A 20,497-nucleotide genomic window follows, 5' to 3' on the forward strand; every position below is an offset into this window, starting at 1 on the left:
TTCATTCCCCATCGAGCTGGTTTCATTCATTTTTATCAAATCCTCACAGAAGAAAACATCCAATCAAGTAGGTAGTAGTAAAAAAAAAAAAAAAAAAAGAAAAGTTCCAGCCCCTTTTTTAAAAGAAAATACTAATACTAATTTTGTTCTATTTTTTTTTTTTTTTTTTTTAATTTAATTATTACAATAGGGGGATTTATTTATTTAATCTTTTATATATTTATGTTTATGTTTTTTAAAATTTGTTTACCAAAAAGCACACCAACCAACATAACATTGAGAAAGGTTTTCATGACTCGTAGCTTGGTCTATAAGTTTTTGGACTTGTTCTGGTACGTCGAGGGGAGTAGGAGAATTTCCAAAATCTCTACCGGTGAGTTTCTTATTTACACGATTGATTACAGAGAGGGCACGTTCGTTTAATGCCTCTGGGACGACCTCTGGCTCGACTTGTTCATCGACACGACCATGGTGGCCACGGGTGATGAGTGGTTGACGATGGACGGGACTGCCAGCGAGGGCAGGAGGAGGTGATGGTTCCAAAGGACTATTGTCTCCATTTTCAACATTGACGAGATCCTGTTGTTTAATCTTTTGTTCCTTGTCCTTGTCAATGTGTGCGTTGGGAGTTAAAAGACGCCAATTGATCAATGGGTCGTGGACAAAGGCTTCTAGTACGGCGGTGAGTGATTCCTTGTTGTTACGGAGTACAGTCATGACCGTCTCGCAAGTCAATCTAAAGTTTCCTTCAATGCCAGACACTTCCATGGCATTGATGAGCATACGGGTGAGACGGAATGGGATCTTTTCGGGATACTTTTCACGGTGCATGGCAACTTCAAAACAATCACCAAAATCAATGTGAAGGATACGGCCAGTGTGACGATCCAACATCAAGTTGCTTGGATGACGATCACCGAGACCGAGAATGTAACCAACCATAGACATGACTGCGAGGGAACGGGTGTAATTGGTACGACGGTCCAACCAAATCTCGCTGTTTCTACTCTTGAGCCAGAGGACCTTGTGGAGATCTTGACCATTGGTCGATTCGAGTGCATATTCAAAGACTTCAACCTTTTGCAAGAGTGTGAGGTTATCATAGTCGGTACACATTTGCAACATGAGACGATGTTCAATGTTGAGTAGGATCTTGCTACTCTCACGATAATCTTTGATGAGGGTGTGAAGAGTATCGGAATGAGGTACCCATCCAATGAGACCAGAGTTGGGCGAGAGTGGAATGACAGAAAAACGACGAATGGAAAGATGTGATTTGGCAGTCTCGTGATTGGCCGACAACGATGTGTTGACCAAACCAAACAATTGCATGACTCTTTCATCTTGACGCAAATCTTCATGTCCCTTTAGTAAAAAGGTATATTCCAGACCATCACTACCAATAATGGTTAGTTTACGTGGACGTTGTTTGGATGGGATAACCGAAAGGATTGAACTAAATGATTGAATACGAATGATTGGTTCACCAGCTCTATAGGTACCTGGAACTACTAGATCCATATCTACACTATTCATAAGTTTGGGTGAAATGTATTGAAGCTCCAACGAAATCATTTGTGGCAGTTGTTTATAGATACGACGGAAAACTTGATAGTAGAGATCCCAAGCTTGATTGAGGTCACCTTCTTTACGAGAACGTTCATACTTTTTAGACCATTCCAAAGCTTCTGCAAGATCACGTCCAAATGCATGGATAAAACTGGTTTCACTGGTAGTTTCTGGACCCTTTTCAAGGATTTGATGGAGTGGTGCGAGGGTTGCCAACATGGCATCTGGATTGTGTTCACCAAAGTATTGACGACTTGCTTCTTCAAGTCCTTCATACCACATTTCATGCCATAAAATGGCTGAACGAACCAATTCTTGAGAGATTGGTAGAGCGACATCAACCAAACTAGTATGTTTTCTCATACGATCCATAATAAGTTTGGCAGCTGCAAGACGAGCAGGTGATTGTGATTTGGTGGCAACTGTCAATGGATAAACTAGAGCTTGTGGATGTTCTTTACCAATATTATCCAATAGTTCGTGTAAAAGACGACGAACTGGGAAAACAGGAGCATGAATACGAGCAATCAACTGAGGAATGACTTGTAACCAAGTATCAATACTAATGTCATTAAAACCTTGCATTAAACTTTGTTCAACTTCCTTTTGAGCACCATGTTTAAACCATAGAGTTAGGAGACGTAGAGTATCTTGAAGTGATTGATCGGGAGCCAATGCAATCGATTTGAAAAAACTATTGACGGCAGGCAAGAGGTGTGCTGCAATTTGTTCGGCTGTACCACTATTTTGTTCATAGTGAGAGACTACTTCAAAATTGATCAATGCCCATGAATGCCATGCCTTGTACCAATTGGGATCCATTTCAGTGGCAGATTTAAATGATGCAATGATTTGTGGGATCGATGCTTCGTTGAGTACGTCACCGAGTGCACTTTGCCATTCACCAAGTTTCAAATAGGCACGTGCTTGGAGTGGGTGGTCGTCGGTATCACGCATTGCCTGTACAAATGTACGAAGGCGCTCAAAGGCTGGTTGTTTGGCACCAGCACTCCAAAGTTGTTTGATATAGGCAAATGTAATACGTGGATGAGTGTTTGGTAATAGTTGACCAAATTGAAGTGCATTTGGATCCTTGCCCATCAACATGGTCAGCGTCTTTTGAGCCAAACCCAAACGACTTCCTTTACGACATAGACCAACAAATTTAAGCCACATGTCTAGCTCTTCGTGAGGTGAAATGACCAAAGAATGAACTGCCAATACACTTTGCCAAATATCAACATTCATTTGACATCCAGATAGACGTTTTTTCCATGTATTCTTGATCATTGTCTTTCGGTCAATAGAATCGGTCGACTTTTTATATTCAATGATTTCTTCTAGTTCTGATAATTGTTGTAAACGAACAACCATTTTATAGGCTCTATTGTATGATTCACCGAGAAGAGCAGTGAGTTCAGTGTCGACCAGACTACGAGCTCTTTCTATAAAACAAGAAGCTTGGGTAAAGTTGTCTTTGTGTACTTCTAGAATGGCACGATAAAATGAACCTTCAATAGAATCTAGACTCATGGCACGAGCATATTCATCCATTGAATCCCATGATGAAAGATTCCATGCTGCTGCAGATGCAAGAGGGGCAATAGCAGTACGAGTACTTTCACTTGCAGTTTTCCAAAGATCCGCAGACAACAATGATAGACGTTCCCATTCTCCAAGAGCATGAAGACATCTCATAATACCAAGAGTATTATCAATGTTGGTCAACGTATCATCCTTTTGTTTTCTTTCATAGGCGGCCAAAGCATCTTCCCAACGACGCAACTTTTCATACCAAGTTTCTTTGAGTTCGACACTATGATTCTTTTGAGCATAAATCAAAATACCAATAGCAGCTTCTGGTTGTTGCAGCTGATTATTGATAGAGATTAATGCTTCAATGGTAGAATTTGATCCAATCGATTGTTGGAATTCAATTTCCTTGTAATGAAGTGCCTTGGCATAGGCATGACACTTTTCAGCCAATGCTCCCAATGTACGAATGTCAATTGGCAGAGGTTTTTCGTGCAACTCCATAAACTCGGCCAAATTGAGTAGGGTTTGTAGAATTTCGGGTGGAATGTTTGGTGACATGAGAGCTGCCTCTAAACTATGTACCAATTCATCTTGATATTGTTCATGTAGTTCAGTCCAACAACTAACAAACCCTGCATTAAATAATTCCTTGACCAAGGGATGATAATCTTGAGCCAATGATAGACACGAACGAAGAGCTGGTGATGGTGATTCTCTTAACAATTCAACTGAAAATCTTCTAATCCATTCTACCCAATCTTCTTTGGTTGATCTTTGACTAGTTTCCCATGCATTCTTTAGGTGTTGTTCATTGACTTTTAATTTTTTGAATCCAATTTCCGGTGATGGAGTAGTGTTTTGACCATCCTCTGAAACAGTATCTGGATGACGAGCACCTGGGAAATCTTCTGGTCCACCAGTAGATATGAGTTGTTGATTTTTTAACAATTTCGATACCAACAATTCATAAGATGCACTTGAAATTTCTCTCTTGTTTAATACCTTTCCTACCATTGGAATAAAGATTGCATAATCTGATCCCAATTGATAGACCAATGAACAGAGTGTTTGAAGTGCATCATCTTTTAGATCATTTTCACCTGGTACATCCAAAACTCTTGCCAATGGATGAATGATACGTGATGCATAATCTGAAAAATTCAACTTTTTACATAATCTACCAATAGTTTGAATTGCCAAAGTTCGAACTTGAGTTGTAACATCAACTTGTTCAAACAATTTAACGACTGCAGGAATCACCAAATGTAAATAATCATCCAAATTGGTACCAAATACTTCTAATGCTTTTAATACTTTGGTTGTTGGTAATCTCTTTGGACTTCTATCAGTATGCAATACATTTAACATTTGTGGAATTAAATTTGGTAAATAAACTTTAAACTCATCATTTAAAGCTGTCGATATTTCTTCTACCAAATGTATAATTGGTATTAATAAATATGAATTCCAATATTTTTCAATCAACTAGAAAATTAAAAGTAAATTAAAAGTATTATTAATAAATATTATTATTTTTTTTTCTATTTTCTTATTTCCTTACAATAAAAATATCATTTAAATAATCTCTAATATGTTGTTTAACAATTGAAACTAGAGTACTTAATTGTTGAAATAGGAAATCACGGAAACCAGGTTCACAACTATTCATGACATGAAGGAATGGTGGCATGATTTGGGGAAGGAAAGGGATACATTTGAAACCAAGACTTTTAAATATAAACATGACAGCTTGAATGACTGAAGAATGATGAGCCGATAGAGATGGATCACGAAGAATTTTCATGAGTGCTGTAATGGCAACGGTTGGATAATAGTCTTCAGATGATGGACTGATATTGATCGAGTCAATGACACTAGTACCAGCACCACTGCTACTACTACTAGACTTGTCATCCAACTTTGGATCTTCTCTACGTTGACCCAATTCATTCATCTTGTGTTTGTATGGATCTAGTGCACCCAAAATACCAAGTACCTTTATGACCTCTCTACGAATCGATGCAATTCTTTCAGTCTTTATGGCATTTAATAAAATGTCTAGCAACATTGGGTATTTGGCAAATGGACGAATCACATAACCAGTACTACTTGCCAATTGACCAAGAGTCTTTAGTGCCACCTCTCTTTTACTTGTACTTGATTGATCTTGAAGTGTATCAATGATGAGAGGGAGGAGTTGATCGATATGTTGTGACATTTCATCACCACCTACAACAGACAACTCTCCAAGTGCTGCCAAAACACAAGATGCTACTCTTGGATTTGAATCTCTTAGTTTTGGAAGTAGTGCCTTGAGGATTGGTTCGACATAGGGTTTGATCAACTTTTCCGATGCTCCAATAAGATGACCGAGTAGACGAGCAGATTCTTCTTTGTTTCTTGAATCACCTGAAAATTCGAGTTCAGTCAACAACTGAATCAATGTCTTTCGGAGTGATGGCATGACATAGGCAGGATTACGAATGGTAAGACGACCGATAACTGAAATGGCAAGTTCACGAATTTCAAACACTTCGTCATTGAGTGCTATAAAAAGTGAACGAAGGTTTTCTGCTTGTGCCAAATGATGATCGAAACGAGTATCCAAAGAGGATAGGACAGTACGACGAATAGATGGATCTGGATCGGCAATACCTACGACCAACAACTTTTCAAGTACTTCACCAACAATGACGGCACTATGACCACGAGTGGGTGCAGGTTCACCTGGACGAACCATAAGCTGTGAACAAGTAATGGCTGCTTCACGACGAATTTCACTATTGTCGTCATCCAAATAGCCAACGACACATTCTCTAACAAACTCTAGCAGATTGTGTTTGGACAAGTCGAAACTACCCAATGTTTTGAGAGCGAGTGCAATCATTTCGGGGTCGACATCTGACGCGGCAGTACTGGCGACGGCATGGGTAACCGATAGGTTTTGGAATGGAGCAGTTGATTTTCGATAATGATTTGGTGCACCTGGTTGTGAGAATGGTTTGTTGGCAAGTACTTGTGATAGGAGGGTCAACAGCTTTTGTTGAATATGTGGAATGAGTGCCGGTAGTGAAACGGTCAAGTCTCTCAATGCTTCGGTAAGCACCTGAGTAAGACCTGGAGCAAACATTTGAGGCAAGATGACTTGCATATGAGGAATCATTCCTGGACCAACAGCCGACGACAACATGGATATACAGGTTAAAACTTCGGGACAAAACTGTTTACCCTTGGTTTGGAGTGCAGTCTTTATATTGACTACAATATTATCGAGATAGGGTTTGATAGAGCCACCGACAGCTTGTGCAATCTCACCAAGTGCAATAAACGAATAGGAACGTTCGTTTTGGTTACGTAGCGCCGATAATATATAATTGATACAAGTGTTTAGATGGAGATGGACAAACTCTCTTGGTGAAAAGATGGCAAGACGTGGAAGTAGTACAATGACAGTCTTTTTAACGAGTTTGTCACGGTGATCTTTATGTTTGAGTATAGTATCACAAACATCTTTGAATTTGTTGACCATAAAGTCACCGGTATTACGTAGCAATTCACCAAGAGTGATGAGTGAACCGTGCAGTGCTTCTGGTGAACCATTTTGTTTGAAAGCCTTTTGACTCTCGTCATAGATCTTTTGGTACCATTGTAGACGTAGTCTACTTTCACGCTCGGCAATGAGTTCTAGACAGGCACGTAATGCCTCGACGGCACCTTCACGGATCGACAACTTGACGTCCTTTAGTGCCACCCAAATGAGATCGATAAACGAAGCTGCATGCACATAAAAGAGTGTTGGTGCATTTTGTGCCAACTCTTTGAGCACCAATACCGATGCCTGACGACGATTCTCTACACGTTCACCAGACAACCATTCCAAGGCACGTGTCACTTCAAACTCGACACACTCTGCTGTCAATGTTCCACTTGATCTCGCCAAACGTCCCAATGCACGCGACGCCATCATCATGACTGTCTGATCGTTGGTACTCAGTCCATAACGTAGATAATTGGCCAATTTTGTAATCTTTGCTGCGTTTTCGTCATAGTCTACATCTATCAATTCATCGATTGCCAAAATACCTCCAATCTTGTCTGTTATACCACTACTATTTACCAATTCAAAGATTATCGTATTTACATCTTGCATAAAATTGGAAAAGTTTTCATTTGTCATTTCTCTTGATTGAGTTATTACCTAAAGTAGTAGTAAAAAATATATAGATAGAAAATAGATAGATAGTCAGATGATATTGTGTTTTGTTTGTTTGTATAATAGAGTTTACATACATAATTCTTTAAATTCTTTGCACCTCTTATTCTATCTTCTTCTTTTTTATTTTTCAAATCTGATAAGATTTTACTTAGGGCATCTGCCCATTGTGGAGGTTGTTCACTTTGTAATGTCATTATCGATTATCTATTTTAATTATAATTTACAACAAATAAAAACAACAAAGATATTGTTTTATATATATCTTTTGTGTGTGTATGTGTGATTTGTGATGGTGTTGTTTATGTTTTTTTTTGAAAAAAAAAAACAAACAAACTACTACTATATTATTATTACTATTGTTTGAGTGTTGATTAAACTACTACTACTATTGATATTGACTTTTGATTCCTATTTTCTCTCTCTTTACGTATTTATAAATAAGTAAAACCTTTAACAGTCCATAGTACTACAAGTTTTATATAAACGAACGATCTACTTTATAACTATTAATATTCTACTACTATTACTACTATTATACAAAAGATATTGATTTACAATATATATATATTGATATGATATGATAGTAATAATTTCTATCTATCTATCGTATCTATACAAAAAAAAAAAAAGTTTGTTAAATAAAGATAATCAAGTTTGTGCTTTTCAACTCTTTTTGAAACCAACACTTTTTTTTTTTTTTTTTTTTTTGCTTTTTTTTTTTTCTCCCAAGATTATAACTACAAATTTCTATTTTCTATAAATATATACATATATTTTATTTATTTATTTGTTTGATTTCAAAATAAACTTTAGCCCTTTTCTTTTTCAATTGTTTATTTGGTATTAGCAATATGAACAATTAAATCAACAACACGGGTAGAATAACCAATTTCGTTATCATACCAAGCGATGAGCTTGAAAAAGTTGTTGTTCAAACTGATACCGGCCAAAGCATCAAAGATGCAAGAGTGAGTGTCTCCGATGAAATCAGATGAGACGACTTCGTCTTCAGTGTAGCCAATGAAACGGGCAGTCTTTGGATCGAGAGAGGCAGCCTTGATGACACGCTTAATGTCTTCATAGGTGGCTGGCTTTTCAGTCTTGCAGGTCAAATCGACGACAGAGACATCGGCGTTTGGAACACGGAATGACATACCAGTGAGCTTGTTGTTCAACGATGGGATGACCTTTCCGACAGCCTTGGCGGCACCTGTAGAGGCTGGGATAATGTTGGAGAGACCGGATCTACCAGATCTCCAGTCCTTGCCAGATGGACCATCAACAGTCTTTTGAGTGGCGGTGATGGCGTGAACAGTGGTCATCAAACCTTCGACAATGGTAAAGTTCTCGTGGATGACCTTGGCCAATGGAGCCAAACAGTTGGTAGTGCAAGAGGCATTGGAGAGGACGTGTACGTCAGACTTGTATTCATGTTCATTGACACCCATGACAAACATTGGGGCATCGGATGATGGGGCGGAAATGATAACCTTCTTGGCTCCTCCCTTTAAATGGAGACCTGCCTTTTCAGTGGTCAAGAATACACCAGTTGATTCTACAATATAATCAGCTCCTGCTTCTCCCCATTTAATACTAGCTGGGTCTTTTCTATATAGAAAGAAAAATAAAAAAATATAAAGAGAGAGAAGAAGAAGAGTTAGCAATCACAATGAAAAAAGATATTATTATTAATTAAATATTCTTTTTTTGCTTACTCTGCAGAGACAGTAATAACCTTTCCATTGACAACCAAATGACCATTGGCATCCTTTTCGACGGTACCCTTGAAACGACCGTGAACAGAGTCATAGTAGAACATGTAGATCATGTGATCGAGGTCCATGAATGGTTCATTGACAGCGACAACTTGGACAGCTGGATTGGCCAAAGATTGACGAAGAACAAGACGACCAATACGTCCGAAACCGTTAATACCGACTTTAATAACCATGTTTTTTTAATTTACTACTCTAAATATATATAATATATAATATATGTGTGTAATGAATAATATGAGAAGTTCACAGTGTGATTGATGCGATGAGACAAAAAACAAAAAAAAAAAAAGAAAACAATTTAAATTTATTATATTATTTTTCAAATGAAGTTCCCACAAAAGTGTGATTTTTTCCCAGCTTGTTGTACAACATTACTGTACAAGAGATGTTTTACCTTTTTTGGACAAGACATGAAGATTAACAACTAACAATATCTTTTTTTTGTTATATAAGGTTAGTAGTTGTTTATTATTATTATTATTATTATTATTATATATTTGACAAGTAAAAAGAGAATTGTAATATTATATATATATGATATTAATTATTCATATTGTTTGTTTAGTGTTGACCATGATGATGATGACCATGTTGTTGGTATTGTTGTTGTTGGTATTGTGGTTGTTGGTATTGTGGTGCAGCTTGGTAAGCTACTTGATGATTTGGTAATGGTTGGTATGGATTACCTCCTGCAACAACAGTGGTATGGTGATGATGTCTTGATCTACGACAACTATAATAGAAAAAAAAAAAATAGATGTAAAAGTAAGTAAATATTTCTTTTTCCATGTTTTGTTTGTTTGTTTGTTTGTTTGTTTAACATACCAAATAACTGTACAACAAATGATAATTAAAACTACGATAGCGATTGGTACACCGATGAATACACCCAAAGCACCGGATGTCCAGTGTGCAATACATATGTCACATTGTGCTGGGGAGAAGGCGTCCCAGCTAAAGCATTGCCAGCTCTTCCAGTAGTCATCCTCTGCATAGGTACCAATGCATCCAGATTCACCTGTACCAACTTGTGTTCCAGCACAACAGCTGGCATTGACTTGTTCAATTGACAAGACTTGTAAAATAAGTAATGTGCATAAAGCTGAAAAGATTAATTTGTACATTTTTTAAAAAAAATAATAATTATATAAATATAGAGATAGAATGAGTTTATAATATAGAGGAAGAATGAGTTAAAATGATGATACGTTTAAGGTTTTTAAGCAAAAAGGATGATGTCAGTTTCGAAAAAAAAGGGGTCGTTTTGTCTTTGTGATCGAGGAAAATATCTGAGAAAAAACAAAACAGGGCAATTTCGCAAGGCCAAAAGAATGTCTTGCCTCTAGTATAAAAAACCAGGTAGAATAAGAATACGAAAAATCTTCTTTGTTCCAACTCTATCACATCATTCAATTTTCCTTTGTTTCTACGATGATGGACCAATCTTAATAATCTATTGATAAGAGATGCAATGTAGTCAATATATATACTATACTAAAGTTTAAGAGTGAATGAAAAGCAATCTAGAAATCTTTTGAGAACTTTTTATTTATTGAGTTTTAATGGGTATTACTACTATTTAAATAACAACTATCTGTTGTTATTTTGTTTTAGTGGTGGCCGCCATGGTGACTGCTTTGGTGATGGTGATGGTGATGATGACCGAAATCATGAGTTGGTAATGTTTGGTATGGAGCTGTATTGGCAACAATAGTAGCACCATGGACACTATGGGAATTATGACTAGTATGATGACGACGACGACGACAACTAAATAGAAAATAAAAGATATAGTTAGAAATCTAAAAATGTGATATGTAATTTAAAATATATATTTGTATACATACGCTAAAACGATACAAATCAAGATAGCAATACCAACGAAAAGTGGTAAGCAGACAAATACTGCGAGTGCACCTCCAGTCCAAGTAGCAATACAAATATCACATTCTCCACTACCCCAAATATCGATTTCGGCATCTGCACATTTCCAATGCTTCCAGAAATCGTCATGTTCCATGACTCCGTTCTAAATATAAAGATGAATATTGTAAGAAAACTAACTAGTTTTATTCATCACACACTATATATTTAATGATATTTACACAGTCATCAGTATAGTTACCGTCAACTATACCTAAACAACATTCACCTTGAACTTGAACTACTGAGAATAGTTGTAACAAGAATAAAGAACATAAAATACAAAGTAATAATTTATACATTTTGTAGATAGATAGATATTATAAAATGATGGTGATGGGGGCTTTTATAACGAAAAGACCACGAAAAAAATAGGTTTCCCGAGGATCTCAAAACCAACAATGAAAAAGTAGAGATCAATGGTAATTAAACCTCCCCCTGGTTCATGACGTGTACTAAAGGTTACTCGACAAACCGAGAGAGTTATATTACCTGAAATGAGAGTATAAATGTTTGTCCTATCCTGGGTAGGTATAATTTAACCTCTTTAATTTAAGTTAAGCTCCTTAACCTGGTTTTTAATTCCGATCAATAAATGTAATCTTGATCTTTCAAAACTGATTAATCTTTAGGGGATTGATTGATATTCCTTCAAATCGAGGAAGATCCTTTGGTGGCCCTTGATTTTGGTTTTTTTTTTTATAATCGTTGATATTTTTGATTCCTTTGAATTGGGGCTGCTACGTCACTCATTTTACGTAAATAATTTAAAAAAAAAAATCGGATCACAACGAGTCCATCTCAACCTTATTGTTGTTTTAACTTTATCACTTTTTTTACTCAACATTTATCTTCTTTCTTCTTTTCTTTTCTTTTTTATTTATATATATATAATATATATAATACTGTTCATATTCAAAAAACAAAATGTATAAATTAATTCTTGCTACTTTATGCACTTTATTATTTATCCAATTATTTTCAGTTGCACCTGTTAGCGCTGATTGTTGCGCTGGTATAGAGGTACTCGGATCATGCGATGGTACACTTGGTAAAGACGACTTCTGGAAGGAATGGGAATGCCAGTCGGGAGTATCCTATGATGACAGCAATGCTGCCTGTTCAGTCTGTATCGCTCATTTCACTGGAAGTGCTATCGGTGTTTTCGTTGGTGTACCAATCGCTATTGTAGTTTTAATTATCATTTGTTGTGTTGCTATTTGGTAAGTAGAAAAATAGTAGTAGTAGTAATAATAATAGGATTGGCAGTGAAAGAATGGGAATGCCAGTCGGGAGTAGCTTATGATGACAGCAAAAAAAAAATATATATATTTTTATATTAACTTTTTCTTTTCTTTTCTTTTCTTTTCTTTTATTTCTATATTTATAGTTGCCGTAGAAGACATCATCATCATCATACTACAGTTGTTGCCAATACAGCTCCATACCAAACATTACCAACTCATGATTTCGGTCATCACCATCATCATCATAGCAGCCATCATGGTGGTCACCACTAAATGGATTGAACAGGACCTATTTACAAACACGACAGATAGTTGTTGTTTTGTATCATCCTATCCTATCCTATCCTATCTTATCCTATCCTATCCTATCCAACCATTTTTAAAAATAAACACACAATATTGTATTTTGTATCCTTTTTATTTTTTTATAAATATTATTTATTTACTTTTTATTTTTTTTAATATTTATGTAAAAATTCTGTAACCTTTTCAACGACGGCCCAAGTGATAGCTTGACCAGGACCAACACGAAGAATACGTGGAAGACAACCAGCCCAATAAGCTTTAATACCACCATCTCTGTAGATACCTCTGATGACTTGCATAGAGGTTTCGTTTTGACCTTGCTTTTGCATACGTGTCTTGATAGTGTCGAGTGGGTTGTTAAAGAGTGTAGAGGCGGTACCGGCAATGAGACCGGCAGCCAAGTTTTGAACGACTGGGAGTTGCTTGCTGTGATCACCACCCTTGAGGTAATCAGTGACGGAATAGAAAACGGGGAAACGAATCATATGATTGGTGATTTGACGGAGAAGTGTGGCAGATCCACCCTTGTAGAGACCACGGAAACCTTCCTCACGTAAAACGTCACGCATGACGGCCGAGAACGATCTTTGATGTTCTTGGGTCATATGACGAACCTTGAGCAGTTCACATGGAATGACGACGATAAAAGATTCGACGGCACCTGCAAAAGCACCACCCAAAAGATTAGTGACAAATGGATCACGCTTTTGTCCAGCGGCCACTGGGAATTGTCTGTTGTATTGTTCGGTGAACCAAGAGAATGCAAAGTATCTAATACCAACCTTAAAGATGGCTTCGGCAGTCATTGGCCAAATACCTTCATAGAGTGCACGTACTCCTCCAACTGGTCCATGTCCCTTGGCCACAATATCTTGGAATGTTCCAAAAATAGATTTACCTGGGTTATTTTGGAGTTGTGTCTTGATACGATCCAATGGATGACATGCCCAAACATCTGCTGTACCTGCTACAGCTCCAGCTACCATTCTCTTCCATGGGAAATTTGATTGTTGTTTTTCATCTTTTTTATCTAAAAAACAAAAAAGAAAAAGAAAAAAAAGTAACTAAGTAAAAAAATCACGAAAAAGAGAGAAGCTGAAGAGTTGTTCATCTGATCTTCAAAGATAGATAGATAGAAAAGAGATAAGATAGATAGATAGATAGATAGATAGATAAAGTCATATATCTTTCTATCAATATTCTATATTTTAATCTCTACTACTACTATTGTATTATTAATTACCTGCAGTCATTTTTGTTGGTTTGTTGGTTGTTATCTAATCTAATGATTGATTTGATTATATTATATTGTATATTGATAAAGAAATAAAAGAAATAAAAGAAAAAGAGAGTAAACAAACTAAACAACAACAATTAAATATTCCCTACTACTACTAAAAAGTAAAGTAAATAAAGTTGTTTGTGATCACACGCTTGCATGCAGAGTGTCTCTTGAAAAACGGAATTTTCCCCTTGCAAATTAAATCCCTTCCTTTCTCTCACACACAATATTATATTAGTATATCTCAAACAACAACAGATATTTATATTGATATTGCCAATCCCAAACAAATTTAATTTAACAAACACCTATCAACTTTTATTATTATGATTCTATTTTTTTTATTAAATTTAATCTTATTTCCCAAGATGTGACATCTTTCTCTCTCTCGGCATCTTTATACACATACACATACACATATATATAGATTTATATATAAAGTAAAAATGGATACAGTAATTTATTCACATAGGTTTGATTGTTAAACATCTCCCCAAAAAAAAGAAGAAGAAGAAGAAAGAGATGAATAAGAGGATAGATATAGATATAGATATATATATAGGTTTATTGTTCATATCCAGTACATGAATCACAACAACCTTTTTTAACAGTTCTTTGACTTGGATTGCAAACTACTTGAGGACAAATAGCATCTCTACATGTTGGTGGTCTTGGATCAACAATGACTAACAATAGAGATAAAAAGAAAAAGAAATAGAATGTTAAATGGATTTGAATCAAACAAGAGGGATATTATTATTATTATTATATTATGGATAAGATAACTAACCTACTCTTTGGTTTACATTGGTAACAACAACTTCCTTCTGGTTTGTAGAGTATTTGATTTTTAGTGCATGTTGGCATGGCACATCTGACTAGGGTACAATCTTGACCACATTATTATAGTTACTATTCTATGGTTTCTTTGACTTTTATTGCAAGTTTGATTTCACCAATCGATTGATTTGTATTCGTTTAGGTAAACCAACCAGCTATAGTTTGGTATCAAAATCCTACAAGGATAACAACAATCAAAGTCTCATTCGCATTGAAGATCCATTCGATACATCTGCTAATCCAGGTGCATCTGTTAAATTATCATCTTCATTCAAGATTATCATCTTTGAATTCATGTCAATGCAATCAAAATTATTACAACTATCCAACAAAAAAGATATTATTTATCATCAAGAATTTGATCATCTCTTTTCAAAATCATTAAAATTAAATCAACTTTATAAAAAATCAAAATAAATAAATATAAATAAATAATTAAATATAAAGAATTAAATATATATAAATCTTTTTTTGATGTATAATTTAATTGAAAACTCGCTTAGATTTAATTTGAATCTTGGGTTGGCGTAGCGCTAAGATGATCAAGATCTTTTTCAAGATCCTATATTTTAATTTATTAATTTTTTTATTAGGATTAAGAGAAGACTTCCCCTCACTTTGAAAAGGGACCCTTGAAGTCACTATACTAAAAGTATATATTCAAATAACGATATTATTTATCTATCTCTATATATTTATATTTATATTTTTAATACTACTATTAATATTATGACAAACCCAGCTGTAAAAGTGGTTGGGGAAGGGATCAAGAAACAGACCTTTTACCTATTGGAATTTGATAGACATATCAAAGAACAAGAGGAAGCTATAGACAATCTTCAAACAAAATTTCCTCTCAACTCACAAGGTAGAAGACAAAATATCATCCAAGCTCGGAATGAGATTCAAGTCACCTTGAAGAAACTGAATGTAGGACGAAAAGGGATCTCTTTGTGTTTGTTAGAGTATACTCGTATCTCAAAACCTTTGGCTTCCTTTATCGACCATTCACCTATCTCGAATGTCACATTTAACGGTGTAGCCAAAGAAATCAAACTATTAGAGGAAAGACTTAGAAATTTTACCGTGGTAGAGATGGTTGTAAAGATCAACAAAAGAAAATATATCTAAGTGCTAGGATTGCTATTATCACCCAATTGCTCAAATCTATTGATCTTGCCAAAAGATCCAGAGAGACCATCCCTAATCCATCTCCTTTATCCAAACCACCAGACCTCAGTCGTACACAACCACCATCAGTAGTTCAAGTTCCAGCACCTGTCCAAGTTCCAGTCCAAGTGCAATTTACTCCTAGACCAATTTCAAATCAAGAAAAGGAAAAAGAAATAGTTAAAAAGATTGGTCAAGTTGAATCATTTTTGAAATCTACTAGAGATCATTTCAACTCGACCAAACGATCCATCAGTCAAGAGGATAGACCACAGATTCTAAAAGAATACTCTAACAAAATTTCTGTCAAAACAAGTGAGCTGAAAAAATTACAAGCAGAGTTGTTGGTGCTTCGTGAAACAAGTTCACTTGTAAATAGTGAAGTATGTTAAATGTACACATAAAACTGTATGTATCAACTTACTTGCATAGTTTACAAACTATTCTGAAACTAACAATATATCTTATTTATAATAGTATGGTCAAATAGTTGATATCTTTTTAAAATGTCGACCACAAAGATTAACAAAATTGGCACATCATATTGATCATCAATCATCAATTATTGATAATAATGATAGAACACACGATCAATATAATAGTTTTATTGTACCTTTGATGTTTGAAGAATTGAAAGAACAGATTGTTAGCAAGATTACTGATAGTGGTGCTACTGTGAATGGTCATGACGGTCTATTGAACCTATTCAAGATTCAATCAGTAGCAACAAAAGTCAAATCACTCACTGCTGACAGTACTGGTATGTTACTAGATTTTAATTACAAGGCTGAATCAAGAGACAAGGATCTGTACAAAGAAGATTTAGTATTGCTTCAAATCAATGCAAAGCCAACACCGTTGTATGTATTTGCTCAAGTCATTTCGGCACCTCTACCAAACGGTAAATCAGATCAATCTTGTAGAGTCTACATCATCGATGAAGAGACATTGGCACCTCACACTACAGAGTTTATCGAAGCTCTAGCCAACCTCCGTAAAACTAAAACAGAGTTTTATGTATCAAAGGTTGCCAACCTCATCACATTTGAAAGAGAATTAAAATCAATTAAACAATTTACATCACATCGATTATCAAAACTAGTTCTATCACCAAGAACTTTTATAGAAGATAGAAAGAATATGATTGTTAAAAAACAATCATTTATTATTCCATCTCATCTCGACCTTGGTAATCTCAATCCATCACAATTATCTGCAATTCAAAAATCAATGATTCAAGATGAATTAACTTTAATTCAAGGTAAATATATATTTATAGAAATATAGAAATATTTATTTATAATTATTATTATTATTTGTATTAATTAATTATTTCTCTTTATTTTAATTATTTTTAAAAGGACCACCTGGAACAGGTAAAACAACTATTATATTAAATTTATTAAGAATATTTCATTCAATACTCGGAGAAAAGGAAACTATTTTAGTTTGTGCACCAAGTAATACAGCAGTTGATGAAGTTGGGTTGAGATTGTTGGATGATGGATTGGGTCTTGGGTCAGAGACACCTGACATTGTTCGTATTGGAAGATTAGAGGCTGTCAACAAAAAGGTTCATTCTATTTGTATCAACAAACACTCTAAATTCAAAGAAAAGAAGAGAATGATTAGAGAGGCTAGAATATTGCTTACAACATTGTCTGGAGCTGCGTCAAAGATTTTAGATGCTAGTCCATCGGTCATTATTATCGACGAGTCTACTCAATCGTGTGAACCATCAACATTGATCCCATTGTTGCTCAACCCAAACTCTAAAGTCATTTTAATTGGTGATCCAAAACAACTTCCACCAACTGTATTTTCAAAGATTTCGAGTAGACATGGATACAATGTATCATTGTTTGAAAGATTATCAAACTATCTACCAGTTCATATGCTCGATACTCAATATCGTATGCATCCATCCATTTCAAAGTTCCCTTCACAACGTTTCTATCAATCGAAATTAAAGGATGGTGAAAATGTTGTCAAATACACCAACTCATTTTATAATAATGCAAAGTATGGACCAATCAATTTTTATAATATTCCAGAGTCTCAAGAAGTATCAGAAAATGGTAATTCTTTAAAAAATATTTTAGAATCTAAATATGTTTTTGTTTTATTAAAAAAATTGGTAAGACATATCAAAAACAAACAAATAATTTAATTAAATATTTATTTATTTATTTATTTATTAATTTATTTATTTTATTTCTTAGGTACAAGAATATCCAGAAGTTAAAAAAATGAGTGTTGGTATTATTACACCATATAAATTACAAAAGAAAGAATTGTTGGAAGCAAGAGGAGCATTTAATGAAAAGATGGATGTAGTTGTGAATACCGTCGATGGGTTCCAAGGTGCTGAAAAGGATATTATTATATTTTCGTGTGTTAGAAACAAGAGAATCGGATTCCTTAGTGATATTCGTCGTATCAATGTCGGTATTACTCGTGCAAGAAAAGCAATCTATGTAATTGGAAATCGTACGCTATTGGGTCAAGATCCAACTTGGAATCAGTGATTGAAAAGGTTGTTGGTAAACAATTTATTATCAATTCTGGTGGCATCGATATTCTTCAAGAAGAAATTAGACAACACGATCTTAGACATCCAAATGGTTTAATCGTTAGTAATGGTAAATCAGATGAAGAAGAACTGGAAGTATTCTTTTCATCATCAAAAGATCAACCATTTGGTCATGGTGATGAAGATGATGAAAGTGATGGTGACGACAATGAAACCGAAGCAGACAAGTTGGTTAATAGTATTTCAAATTTATCTATTAATCCAACCGCCGCCAACTATGTCGAATTATTGATAAAACAAGTGGAAATTGATATTAGTCATTACAACAAGATTAAAGCAGATAGAAACTCTGAAACAAAGGTACAAGCTAAAAGTGCCTATTCAAGAGTTAAAAATAATCTTGGACAATTGGTTGGTCATCAAAAGATCAATATTTCATCCTCTCAGCCACAACTAGATATCACCGATAATACAATCAATGGTTTATTGTCAACTGCATTTACCGATAAAAAGTGTAGTGGTGAAACATTGTCAACAAAGAAATCTAGTTGGAATGATCTTTTAGAGTTGTTAAAGATTAATTTCCCAAAAGACAGTTTCGAGGCATACGGGTCATTTGTAAATGGCATTCAATTGGAATCAAGTGACATTGATGTTTGTTTCAAGACCTCGTTTGATACCTCTGACCCTGTCCGTCGAGTAGATCTAATGAAGAGTGTGGCTAGATGTCTTTTGGCTAAAAGGGATGATCAAGGTAACCGTGATTATCAATTGGTTCGATTATTAGATTCAATCAAAGTACCAATCATTAAATTCACAGATTTGAAGCACCGTGTTTCGTATGACATGTGCTTTAACAATCGTTTGGCAATTGGTAACTCTTTATTGGTAAAATCGTACGCTGAAATTGACGAGAGAGCCAAACAACTCATGTTACTCGTCAAGTATTGGGCATCGAGAAAGGATATCAATGATGCTAGCGGTGGCACCCTTTCATCATACGCTTGGTTGAATATGGTTATATTCTATCTTCAAACTGTTCAACCTCCCGTACTCCCATCGTTGCACTCTAATGTCTATTCAAAATCAGATGGTCAGTTGGTACAAAGTAAAGTGGATCGTTGGAAGTTTGTTGATCATCGTCACACTGGATTCGTCAGCCAAAACAACAAAACATTATTCCAACTATTCTATGGTTTCTTTAATTTCTATTGCAAGTTTGATTTTAAGGATCAATTGATTTGCATTCGTTTAGGTAAACCAACGAGCAATCGAATGGCATCACAATCCTATATGGAACAAAACGATCAAAGTAAAATTTGCATTGAAGATCCATTCAACACTTCCTCCAACCCAGGTTCATCTGTTCAATCAACCTCATTTAATATTATTATTTTTGAATTCATGTCAATGAAATCAAAATTACAACAACTAGCAGTATCAACCAATAATCAAAAGATTATTCATCAACAAGATTTTGATCATCTCTTTTCAAAATCCTTAAAATTAAATGAACTTTATAAAAAATCAAAATAAAAAGTAAATGGAACAATACTACGTAAGTATTGTTGGAGAGAGAACAGATCAAATAATAAAAGAGTTTAATTCCAACAATTAACATTCATGAATGTGGAAAGAAACACGTATGGAGAAATGAAACAAAAATGTTCATTCCATTTGGTTAACCACACACACACATATTTGTGACACTATCTTCACGAGCTGTGTCGATATGGTTTAGCTCAATGAGTGGTAAAAAATATATATACCTGCATACATACCGACTGTATGGGAGTCAATTGGTCAATAGGTCTATTGTTAATGGTGTTGCTATTCAAAATAGTTATAACCCCCCTTGGTTAAATTGATTTAAAAATTAGAATAGTTAAATTTTAATCAATCAATTAATATTTTAAAAAGAAAAGGAGACAGAGAGAGAGGAAAGGAATAAATAAGATTATGATGACTAATCTATAGTCATACTTCTCAACATTCAACATCACATCACATTTATTTAACTTCACATTTATTTATTTATTTGTGAAAAGTCAAAAAACATGCACTCAAAACCGAGTGATCATTGTAGTTAAAAACAGT

At 35.0% G+C, this 20,497-nt stretch overlaps 8 protein-coding genes across 8 annotated transcripts; 3 read left to right on the forward strand and 5 right to left on the reverse strand.

Annotated features, from left to right (window-relative positions):
* Nucleotides 1-246: 246 nt before the first annotated feature.
* On the reverse strand, nt 247-7,515 carry tor (protein kinase; the record flags this gene model as incomplete). The annotated part of the gene is made up of 3 exons (XM_004351825.1): nt 247-4,590; nt 4,667-7,303; nt 7,396-7,515. The coding sequence occupies 3 exons, from the start codon at nt 7,513-7,515 to the stop codon at nt 247-249; spliced, it is 7,101 nt and encodes a 2,366-aa protein (XP_004351877.1).
* Nucleotides 7,516-8,154: 639 nt separating this feature from the next.
* Nucleotides 8,155-9,272, reverse strand: gpdA (glyceraldehyde-3-phosphate dehydrogenase; the record flags this gene model as incomplete). The annotated part of the gene is made up of 2 exons (XM_004351826.1): nt 8,155-8,929; nt 9,037-9,272. The coding sequence occupies 2 exons, from the start codon at nt 9,270-9,272 to the stop codon at nt 8,155-8,157; spliced, it is 1,011 nt and encodes a 336-aa protein (XP_004351878.1).
* A 388-nt stretch (nt 9,273-9,660) lies between these two features.
* Nucleotides 9,661-10,223, reverse strand: DFA_09985 (uncharacterized protein; the record flags this gene model as incomplete). Its single annotated transcript, XM_004351827.1, has 2 exons — nt 9,661-9,832; nt 9,925-10,223. 2 exons carry the CDS (start codon nt 10,221-10,223, stop codon nt 9,661-9,663), a joined length of 471 nt encoding a protein of 156 aa, XP_004351879.1.
* A 486-nt stretch (nt 10,224-10,709) lies between these two features.
* DFA_09986 (uncharacterized protein) lies at nt 10,710-11,324 on the reverse strand (the record flags this gene model as incomplete). The annotated part of the gene is made up of 3 exons (XM_004351828.1): nt 10,710-10,869; nt 10,947-11,128; nt 11,205-11,324. The coding sequence occupies 3 exons, from the start codon at nt 11,322-11,324 to the stop codon at nt 10,710-10,712; spliced, it is 462 nt and encodes a 153-aa protein (XP_004351880.1).
* A 625-nt stretch (nt 11,325-11,949) lies between these two features.
* On the forward strand, nt 11,950-12,542 carry DFA_09987 (uncharacterized protein; the record flags this gene model as incomplete). The annotated part of the gene is made up of 2 exons (XM_004351829.1): nt 11,950-12,245; nt 12,413-12,542. The coding sequence occupies 2 exons, from the start codon at nt 11,950-11,952 to the stop codon at nt 12,540-12,542; spliced, it is 426 nt and encodes a 141-aa protein (XP_004351881.1).
* Nucleotides 12,543-12,727: 185 nt separating this feature from the next.
* mcfZ (mitochondrial substrate carrier family protein) lies at nt 12,728-13,828 on the reverse strand (the record flags this gene model as incomplete). The annotated part of the gene is made up of 2 exons (XM_004351830.1): nt 12,728-13,605; nt 13,819-13,828. 2 exons carry the CDS (start codon nt 13,826-13,828, stop codon nt 12,728-12,730), a joined length of 888 nt encoding a protein of 295 aa, XP_004351882.1.
* Nucleotides 13,829-14,303: 475 nt separating this feature from the next.
* DFA_09989 (uncharacterized protein) lies at nt 14,304-15,114 on the forward strand (the record flags this gene model as incomplete). Its single annotated transcript, XM_004351831.1, has 2 exons — nt 14,304-14,312; nt 14,767-15,114. The coding sequence occupies 2 exons, from the start codon at nt 14,304-14,306 to the stop codon at nt 15,112-15,114; spliced, it is 357 nt and encodes a 118-aa protein (XP_004351883.1).
* Nucleotides 15,115-15,426: 312 nt separating this feature from the next.
* On the forward strand, nt 15,427-19,936 carry DFA_09990 (Regulator of nonsense transcripts 1 like protein; the record flags this gene model as incomplete). The annotated part of the gene is made up of 6 exons (XM_004351832.1): nt 15,427-15,798; nt 15,894-16,250; nt 16,345-17,128; nt 17,229-18,004; nt 18,090-18,344; nt 18,404-19,936. 6 exons carry the CDS (start codon nt 15,427-15,429, stop codon nt 19,934-19,936), a joined length of 4,077 nt encoding a protein of 1,358 aa, XP_004351884.1.
* Nucleotides 19,937-20,497: the final 561 nt, after the last annotated feature.

The sequence above is a fragment of the Cavenderia fasciculata genome, assembly GCF_000203815.1.
Source record: "Cavenderia fasciculata unplaced genomic scaffold Scf_EU5ZYIE02H8LDV-5, whole genome shotgun sequence".
Classification (NCBI taxonomy): Eukaryota; Evosea; class Eumycetozoa; order Acytosteliales; family Cavenderiaceae; genus Cavenderia; species Cavenderia fasciculata.